Raw genomic sequence first — 10,997 nt, forward strand, 5'->3', positions numbered from 1 at the left:
TGGAGCAAACCGTGAATCAATTGGCTCACTATTGAATCCGTTATGACCTATTTACAAACATGCAGTGAATTAACGCATGCTAGCATCGACTGACTGTAAATAGATTGAAACCCACTGCTACAGTAATTAAAAAACTAATGTAAACCCAATGTAAAGATCCTCACACATGTTGGAACACGTGAGATTTTGAATTGCTCAAAAATGAGCACCGTAGTATAAATGAGAGCGATTTCCCCCGAGGATAATCATAGGCTACCAGAACAGAACAGTTGAGCATAAAAACGCCCAACGTGTCAAACACTTGAGTGAATACTCAAAGTGAAGAACAAGGCTACATGGGTAAACACATAGCCAACAAGTCTGGGCTGTTTCTGGCAGAGAACAACCAAGTGCAACCACCGTACATAGTGGCGTTACAATGATCATGATGACAGTCCCACATGTCACAACTGGGGCTGTTGGGGACAGTGGTTATGTGCTGACAAAGCACCCTAAATAGTGTTGGCCACACACAGCCATCCTTTCCACCATGCATGACAGCAAGGGATTGTTGTGTGCAAAGCATACAACAACCGTACATTGGCGTGGCAGTTGGTTGCAGCAATGTGTTATTGCTGCTTTGGTCATGGCACTACCGTGAACCACTAGTCATGATAGCCAGCACCACCAAGCATAGTGGTGCGTAGGGTTTCACAAAAATTCTCTAATTTCACCAAAAATCAGATCAAACACAATAGATTTCAATAAACTCCCAAACACAACAATCCATGTTTTATTCCAATTAATCCACATTAAACTCAATCAAAATATAATCCAAAACATGCAATCTTCAAATCACATATTTGCAACAGTAAATTAAACACCTTAGACTCATATAAGAGGCTCTGATACCATTGTTAGGATTTAATCAAAGAAATAGGCAACATAAAACAAAAATTTACCTATTAAAACCCTAGAAGCCACAAAATCCATATATGAGTGTTACGGTGTTTACATGCTTTGAATCAACCAAAACCCATAAAAGTTTCATATTCTTACCAACATTTGGAGGCTCCACCTCTTTCCGATTTGATGAAAATGCTCACACTCCAAGGATAGGAGTGAATCGACGATATCCACACAAAGTCAAGAATCAACACAAACCAATTTACTAGATTAATTTCTAAAGTCTAAAGAAGATGGGTGAGTGAAAAGGTTGAGAGAAATTTTTCTCTCAATGAACTTCTCCTTGGGCGGCCAAAACTATAGCAAATACATATTTACAACTACAAAAGTCAATATTTATAGCTAATTAATATAATTTTAGTGATAAGACTTCCTCCCTCGAAGTTAATATTTATCTCTTGCTTTAACTTATTAAAATCATGGCAATAACTAGTCATTTAGCTGCAATATATTAGCTATGGTTAAAGATTGTAGCTAATTAATGTATTTAGCTAAAAATATTTTATTTACATGGCATATAGTATCATTATTAGCTACGAGTTTAACTACATAGCTACTATTAGTGCAATAGCTATAAAATGTTGAAATTTGTAGCTAATTAAGGTATTTAGCTATACAAATTTTATTTTCATGGTAGTAATAATATTATAGTATCATTATTAGCTACTAGTTTAAATATATAACTAGTATGTCTGTATTAGCTATAAATTATTTGAATTTATAGCAAATAAATAACGTGAAAATTAATTTGCTAAAATCCTTATAGTATGTAGCTATAGATATTCTAATTTATTCCGTGAGTAATTATATTTTTATTACTTATGAATTAAATAGTTATAGTGAAACATAGTGTTAATCACATTGCTAAGATCAATAGTAAATTAGAACCTTCAACCTATAGCTAACTTAAATGAACTCTTCAACGAGCTAAGAGGTGGGCTTTTGTAAAATAAAATTTTATTTTAAAGGGTCTTTGAGGTTTTTGTCTTTTCTATGATGATTATAAACTAACACTTTACGAAATATAGATGATTTTAGGTATGAGATATGAGATATTATAAAAATTGGTAATGTTACATATTTGTATATATGGACTTGTATGTATGTTTTAGATGGTGATGATGATGATAGCATTAATAATAGGGATAGACATTTTCCCCACCTCGTCGGGGACCCAACCTGAATGGGGCAGAGGTTCCTCGAATGGTTCAGGGATGGGACCAGGTCTGGGCCAAAATTCAATCCCCGAATTTGGGGACAGGGTTGGCCTTGCCCAACCCACTTCGCCACGCCCTATATATAATATAATATACTTTTTTATTAAAACATACATGAAGCTCTTTGACTCTTTGATAAGACTAGCACAAAATCATGATTTCTCAACCGCTAACACTACAATTATGAACAACTTGCAATTCGAAGCTTAACATCAAACATTTACAAATCAAATCAAGGCCTATAACCCTAAATAACAAAATTAAACAATACTCGCTAAAACATAAACAACACCAATTACTTCACATATAATATATTATTTTCTTTCCTAGTTAATAATTGGATTTATGGTAACACTTTTAAAATGTTATTTTATTTTGATTATATGGTAACATTATAAGAAAAACTACTATATTATGAGGTCTGTTATAACACTTTAAAAATGCTACTGTAGATATATATTAATAATTTTTTTTTTTAAAGTTACCATTGATATAAAATGTGTTACAAAAAGTTAAAGCATTAAATATAAAAATTGTTATCGTAACATTTTAACATCAAGTGTTACCATAGATAGTCTACAATAATACTTTAAGGAAAACTGTTACTGTCCATTGTTACTATAGGCCATTTTTGTTGTAGTGTTTATATCTCTCTTCATTCAAATTATCGTACTCATTCATGAATTAATAATTTCTATATATAATGAAAAAGAAATAAGTTAATTTATATTAAGAGCATGTTTTAATATACTGTATAGCTAGTAATTCTTTGAGAAATATATGATAAAATCCACTAAATAACTTTTATAAACATATACACATAATGTAAAATCCAAAAATTCTAATTTTAATTCATATAAATATATACACAAAATACTGATACACTTTAGTAAGCTCAAGGTAATCTTGAACAGTGCCGCCAAGCTCCTCCACTTTTTGACGTCCCACCCGGTTGTAAATCATCTAGTACCTGCAAAACAGTAAAATAACGGAGTGAGCACTAATTACTCAGTAAGTAAACCAAACTACACTACTGTGTTTCCTCCGTTACTCATGTTCTGATTTTCCTTTTCTCACTTTAATCCTTGATAATATTCTTCATTCTTTTCTAATATTATGCATTCTTTTCTGATACTCTGATTTGCTACTTATCAACGTGCAAAGACAATGAATAAAACTATACATCTTCGAGCACATAAGAAATACTGAATCATGTAAGTAGCATAATACATATGCAGAATAATAAACTTTACTGAGAAAAGAACTTTCTTTTCTTTTCTGTTATTTGTCTCTTATGCTGTATCTGTTTCTTTTCTTCTCTCTTTCTCTTTCTTTTCTTTCTTCTATTCTAGTTTGCCGATCGGACTAGTTTGATGCATGGATTTGGAACCCTGGCCATGTGAGTGGGTATAGTCCTCATCTACATACACTATTGACAGATTGTACAAATACTGTATCTCTCTGCTGATGCCACTCGCTCATGGCGACGTGTATGTAGGCATCTCTGTCACTCATGGGTTCCCCATCACAAAAACCTTATAACATAGCATGCTGTAGAAACGGAATAGAAAGAGATACTATACACATTTCAACATGAATTTCCAAGCTATAGAAATTCAACACTTGCATTTTTTAGTAAATGAGAAAATATACATACTTGCATGTTAGCTTAAAAGACAATTTCTAGTCATTTTCTTTTCTTTCTTTCTCATTCTTTGCTAACATATTCTTTCATATTCTCATTTACTAAATCAAGGCTATACATATATATCATGTGTACAATATATGCATGATCAAGCCCATTCCATAATATGCGTTCCAAATTCACATATACAAACTTGCAAATTCATTATGGCATAATGGTATGTCATGACATATTCTACCATTCTCTAGTATCACAATTGTCATATCAAAATAACACTTTAACTTGCAATTCATTCCTAACACTTTCATATGCTATTCAAAAAGTAGGAAAGGTTCAAGTAACTAGAACCAAACACTAAGGGTCATTTCTCTCATGGAACTAACATGACTAAGTGATATTTTAAATTTTGGCATAACAATATGCACCCTTGAATACTAACGTTTACATTTGGTTAAGCCCAAACATAATCTTCCTACTTCAATTCTTGCTTTTCTCTAATCCTTTCTTCATTGGGGTTTAACCAAATCATGCAAGCATTCTCTCTTTGGATTTTCATCAAACACTTTATATGCACATACAACTACCATGTTGGCTACACTTCCACAACTCTCTAATTCCACCAAATTGGGAGCCAAAAACTCACTAACTTTAGTATCAAACCTGGCCATTTTCAACAATTCTCTACACTTCAAAATTTCATCACTAATTCTTCCATAATTCCACCAATTCATCACATACTCATACATTACTTCTCATGGCTGGAAATTATACGTCATTAAACATAAAAATCAGCCAATAATTCTCTCATACCATCACATACAAACATACAAAAATTCATTTAACACAAGTCTTGCTCAAATCAAGGTTCAAATTAGGTTTACTTACCTTGAATGTGTGATATCACTTCCTTTTGCTAAAAATCTCTTCCTATTGGATCTAAATCATATAAAAACCATGAGAATTTAAAACTTTAAAGTTTAATCACACTCATTGTGCTAGAATCTTTCCTTAAGATGCTTTAGGATTGAAAATCTCCAAAAATCCAAACAAAATCCTATGATTTTCCTTTGAAATTTAGTGAAGAAAATTGAGAGAAAATGTGGTAAAGGTGGCATGAACAAGGGCTGAAGGTGTGTTACGGTTTCTTCAAATAAAGCCTTATATCAAATAATATAAACATGTATTCATATTTTTCCCTTGCACTTTCTATGAAATTTCATCTATGTCGTTTAGTCAATTACTAAAATACCCTCATTTTTATTATCTTCTTCATATTATTTTTCTTCCTTTCACTTCCCACTTTTTCATCTAATTAGGAGCGAAAAGACTATTTTACCCCTAATGAACTTTTGAGGAATTTTTTTCACATTTGTCTAAGGTAACTTCAAAGAAGTCCAACTAAGGGTATTAGGACATAAATAAAATTATGTACCTTGATATGGGTGTTAGACATGTACAAAAATAATCAATCCATTGAATACATAATGGAGCAATTACCTTTGAAAAGGTCAAAGTATGGTAAATTCTACAAAGCTGAGACTACCTTCCACCCAAAATAACAAATTAATAACTAGAAAAACAGAAATATAGAAATTTCTGCCAGGGGTCAAACAAAAGTATATGGGTACATGGCGGGTTAACATCCATTAAATTTTCTGAATCATGCTACATTAGCGGCTAATCCATGGTTTGATTGAGAGGATTGTCTAATACTTTGTTAGTCGGTTTAGAGGTATAGAAAAAACGAAAGAGAAAAGGAGAGGAAGGGATATAAAACAAGTGGGAAGAGAGGGGAAAAAAAAAAAGAGAGAGAGATTTCTTTCCTTTCCTCTCTTCACCTGCAGTAGGGGAAATTAAATTAATTATCTTCTTATGTCAATTACATAAATCAAATGTAATTTGGTACCAATATTTCTATCCATTTGAAGGTCAGGCTGCATCTTATGAGGTCTCTAAAGCAGGTACCACTCCTTTCACCTTCACTTACACTTCTATGTGAATCTTGATTTCAATGTAATTTGTTTGAAGGGACAGTTTTTAAGTAATTCTCATAAGCAAAATGAAAATGGGGTAAATTTGAACAATCTTATAAGTTTCGGTTGAAAGATTTCTGGATACCAATTAAGCGAGTTTAATTAATTTCTCTCATAATACAGAGTTTAATTGTTCAAATCATATGCTTATAACTTTTAATGACACAAAATTAGTTTCAACAGCATGCGTTGCTAAAAATAAAGTTCTAACCATTAAATCAGATATGTAGGTGTAGATATTTCACCAGTATTTTAAAGTAAATAAATAAATTTCTAATACATGCAAATAATACTACACATAAGAGCAGGTTTCATTTTCATATCATTTATCACTCTTCCTTTTTAATTTTCACATCATACGTCAATTTACCATATTATATTTTCAATTAAAGGCTAACTGATATGTATTGTAGGTTTCTTAAAATAAAGAGCAGGTTGTGAACTGATAGATGGCTCCAAGCAAGTTAAAGAAAGCCATTGGGGCAGTGAAGGACAGGACAAGCATTAGCCTAGCGAAAGTGGGTAACAAGAACTCACTGTCGGATCTTGAAGTGGCAATTCTGAAGGCAACAAGACATGAAGAGTACCCAGCTGAGGATAAACACATAAGAGAAATACTTAGCTTAACTTCATATTCTCGTGCTTACATTGGTGCATGTGTTAGCATAATCTCCAAACGCTTAAACAAGACCAAAAATTGGACAGTTGCGTTAAAGACACTTATGTTAATCCAACGCCTACTTGCTGACGGTGATCCTGCATATGAGCAAGAGATTTTCTTCTCAACTAGGCGTGGTACTCGACTTCTCAACATGTCAGATTTCAGAGACACCTCACGTTCTAATTCATGGGATTTCTCAGCATTTGTCCGGACTTATGCATTGTATCTTGATGAACTACTAGAGTTCAGGATGCAAGGTCGGCGTGGGAAGCGTAGCATGTTTGGAATTGATGAAGATGAAGAAGAGGTTGGGTCATCCTATGCAAAGTCAACACCAGTTCGTGACATGAAAAGTGACAGCATATTTTCAAGGATACAACATTTACAACAGGTTCTAGAGCGCTTTTTAGCTTGCCGGCCAACAGGTAATTTGTATATTATTTTTATTGCATTATTATTATTTTGAGGAGACTTATTTTATAAATTAGAAGAAAAAACGACTCAAGTTTTATTTGTATATAAATTAATATTTTTTATTATTCAAATGATAGTTTTTAAAATGTTTCTGTAAACGAGTGGATTTATTAATAAAAAGTGTAAAACATTGTCCATTGATTAATTCAAATGAAATTTGTGTTCCTTTTCTTTTAGTTTTTAAAATAACTGTTGTCCAATATAATAACTCTATTTCTATTTAACCTTAATTGTCTGTGTTTTTATTTTTTTCAGCCACATGCATATTCCAATATTAATCTTTTTTCTAGTTCCTTATTAAACATAACTATGACATAACCCAAGAAAGGTGAAAAAGTGTTTGATTTGATGTGGAACAGGTTCAGCAAAGAGTAACAGGGTAGTGATTGTTGCTCTGTACCCAGTGGTGAAAGAAAGTTTCCACATATATTATGACATAACAGAAATATTGGGTATTCTGATAGACCGTTTCATGGAGCTAGAGATTAATGACTCCGTTAAGGTATATGAGATCTTTTGTCGTATCTCAAAGCAATATGATGAGCTTGATTTGTTTTACGGCTGGTGCAAAACGGTTGGAATTGCACGCTCTTCTGAATACCCTGAAGTTGAGAAAATAACACCAAAAAAGCTTGAACTAATGGACGAGTTTATACGTGACAAGTCTGCATTGGCACAAAATAAAAAGCCGATGAGTCCAGAATTGAAAAATCATGAACAAGAAGAAGCTGAAAAGGAAGCGGAAACAACAACAGAAGAAAAAGAAAATATGGATACTATAAAAGCAGAAAATATGGATACTATAAAAGCCCTACCATCGCCAGAGAGTTTCTACTGTGAGTTCCCTGATGAAACAGAAGAACCGAAAGAAAAAGAAAAACAGATTATTAAAGAAGAGAAAAATAAAGCGCAATTAGAAGGTGACCTGTTGAACTTAGCTAACGATTCAGTAACAACAGAAGAACACGGTGATAAATTGGCTTTAGCATTATTTGATGGAAATGCACCCTTTGGTCCTGCACCGCCTCCAGGATGGGAAGCCTTCCATGAGGATACAGCAGACTGGGAAACAGCTTTGGTTCAATCAGCAAGCAATTTGTCGCATCAACAAGCCTCACTTGGGGGTGATTTCGATATGTTGTTATTGGATGGAATGTATCAACAAGGTACAACAGCGGCGGCAATGGTGGCTAGTCCAGCAACAGGGAGTTCAAGTAGTGTTGCACTTGGGTCAATAGGAAGGCCGGCAATGTTAGCACTGCCTGCAACTCCATCAACAACGCAAGGTACCCAAAGTAATGCAGATCCATTTGAAGCATCAGATGCGGTGGCACCACCACCATACGTACAAATGTCAGATCTTGAAAAGAAGCAAAAGCTTTTGGTGGAAGAACAACTAATGTGGCAACAGTATGCAAGAGATGGAATGCAAGGGCAGCTTGGAATGGCTAAATTACAACCCAATTCTTGGAACATGGGAGGCTACACACCGGGCTAGTAACTAATGAAACAATTACGTAGGGTTCATATGCTTTTTTTTTTTTTTTTTTTAAATTCTGGCTAGGACTACATGATGCATTAAAAAGTAAAGAAGAAATTGAAACGTTAATAGTTTTTTAACCTCTAGTAGGCAGAGTGCATCTGTTTGACAGGAGAAGTGCATGTATTGTTATGAAAATGCCACATGGATATTTCATATAAATATTATGTATATAGTGTCAGTGCACCTTTGAGAAATACTAAAAACCCATATGCTAAACTCTCTGCTGGTTTGAAAATCTGTCATTATATATTAGTCTATTTGAATATACATGCGATCATGTAGGTTTTTCCTTTTCCATGTTTGTATTCATTCCTATTAACTATCAATTACTCCATTGTATTTCTTCATGTGGTCCAATCAATATGTTTTCCATTTAATTAGTAGCGTATATTCAACAACATGAGAGGTTGCTACTAAATTTAAAAGCCTTAATGACACTTACATTACATCCCTTAAACTTGGAAGCTACACGAACTATCAAAAAGTTTCGAAACTATTATTTTCACCTTAGCGGGGCTACCGCAGTGAGTTGAATTAGTCAATGTATGCGTAAACTTGCTCAAACACCTCAATTATTAAAAAAAAAAAAAAAATGAGTTTCTTTAAGAGACCCCTCTTAATAGAATAGTACTTTCATTGACACTTTTATGGACTGTGAATAAATTAAAACACTTTTTCAGGTCTTGACATTCATGTGATAATCTTGAATTTTAAGAATTTCTAAACCGAAAAAAAAAAGTTGTAGGGTAAACAAACCTTCTATCAAACAAAATATTCTCTCTTCACTCCCTACTTAATAGTGCCTCCATTCAGCCTCCTCTTCTTTTCAACTTTCTCCTTCAATTTAGTATTTGATTCAACAAATTTCTAGTTTCAAAAGCTTAATTCTCAAAACTAAACCCCAAACCGAAACTACCTTTTAACCCGTATTGGGGATATTGTGTTTTTGAACCTCCTAGCAAACAAAACATTCTATCTTCATTCCCCACTCAATATTGCCTCCACTCAGCCTTAGATCTCTTCATTTTCAATTTTCTCCTTCGATCTAGTATTTGATTCAACAAATTTTCAGTTTGAAAAGCTTTAATCTCAAAACTAAACCCCAAACCGAAGGTAATTTTAACCCGTACTTGTGATTTAGCCTTTTTTTTTTTTTTCACATTCCAACATCAATAATCTATCAAAGGGAAAAGAAATTGAAGATTGAATCCTATATCATGTTGTATGACCTTCTCGAAAGATAGTGACAGATCTCACATGTCAAGCTTGCCGGCATCAACCTAATGTAAAGCATGGGTGCTTGCTTGTGCAAGTCCGTTGGACTAACCCATCAAAGGATTTCATACAAGATGGTAAACCTAGTGTCTATGGAATACATCCCCTTACAGATGATGGTGCATGTGGTCCTTTAACTTGAGATCACCAGAGTGCTATGTGTAAATATCAATATGATTTTACACTAGCCTAATGTCGTCTCTTTTTGGGATTACCAGAATGGTAATGATTGGTTACATCGAGAAGTACACTATGACTATTGTGGATCAACAAATGATTCATCACTCCTGGTTACAAGAGATTTTATCTCGGCAAAATATGTGGCTAAGAACTACGACCTCAAAACCATGGCCACGGTGGAATCAAGTTGGTGCTCAAATCCAATTTTATATAGTCGTAGATTCGACAACTAAATATAAACATGTCAAGGTCAATATTTGAAGTAGACACAATTTATGTACTTCAAACCTTGATGAGATATAAGATGATGAAATAGATTGAATTGCACAGTAACCATACAATAGGAAAGGTAAGCCTCAATTGTTGATTCTTTATTTACCGGGGAATCATGATGCCTTGCTAGAGGTCAATCTTGATTGGTGTACGAAAACACTAATTGGTTGATATTTAATTAGTTATCGGGACACTGTCGGCAAAATAAAGAGCCTTCAGGCCACACACATAGAGCGTAGTTAAGTGAGAATCATAAATGGAAGGACAATTTTGTCCTTGGCCTGAAAAGGGTATTTCAGTAATTTGGGAGTCCAAGTTCATTTTCGTCATTTTGGGCAAAAATGCCACTTTGGTAATTTTGCTAGGGTTGATGCCATTATCCAATATTTATATTGGAAGAATTTTAGCAAAATTGCATTCATATTAATATGAAGTAATATATTTAATTTAAATTAAATTTATTAAAACCCATATATTAAACATGAAAAATATATATAAATATATATGGATTAAATAAATAGTAATATTTATTTAATTAGAATATGTATTTATATAGGAATTAAATAAATAGGGATATTTATTTAATTAGGATTCATATTTGAGGAGAATATCTTTAAGAGATTCTAATTTCTTTTATTAAGGATTGCAATCCAATCCAAATAGGAATTAAAGGATTCACAATCCTAATTGAATTCTTATTTGGGATTGCACTATATAAAGGATCATTGGGTTTTTATTTGCAACACAATTA

The 10,997-nt window shown here is 33.2% G+C and overlaps 1 protein-coding gene across 1 annotated transcript; it reads left to right on the forward strand.

Moving 5' to 3' along the window:
* Nucleotides 1–6,289: 6,289 nt before the first annotated feature.
* On the forward strand, nucleotides 6,290–8,473 carry LOC116141422 (putative clathrin assembly protein At4g02650). The gene is made up of 3 exons (XM_031426937.1): nucleotides 6,290–6,926; nucleotides 7,335–7,670; nucleotides 7,704–8,473. The coding sequence occupies exons 1-3, from the start codon at nucleotides 6,290–6,292 to the stop codon at nucleotides 8,471–8,473; spliced, it is 1,743 nt and encodes a 580-aa protein (XP_031282797.1).
* The last annotated feature ends 2,524 nt before the right edge of the window (nucleotides 8,474–10,997 follow it).

Source organism: Pistacia vera, unplaced genomic scaffold (assembly GCF_008641045.1).
Source record: "Pistacia vera cultivar Batoury unplaced genomic scaffold, PisVer_v2 Contig398, whole genome shotgun sequence".
Taxonomy (NCBI): domain Eukaryota; kingdom Viridiplantae; phylum Streptophyta; class Magnoliopsida; order Sapindales; family Anacardiaceae; genus Pistacia; species Pistacia vera.

Excerpts from the sequence above, each read along its gene's own strand:
- LOC116141422 (XM_031426937.1), top strand. The coding sequence starts at position 6,290 with ATGGCTCCAAGCAAGTTAAAGAAAGCCATTGGGGCAGTGAAGGACAGG. Across the intron at positions 6,927-7,334 it reads TTTAGCTTGCCGGCCAACAG|GTTCAGCAAAGAGTAACAGG; the intron begins GTAATTTGTATA and ends GATGTGGAACAG. Across the intron at positions 7,671-7,703 it reads ACAAAATAAAAAGCCGATGA|CTGAAAAGGAAGCGGAAACA; the intron begins GTCCAGAATTGA and ends AACAAGAAGAAG.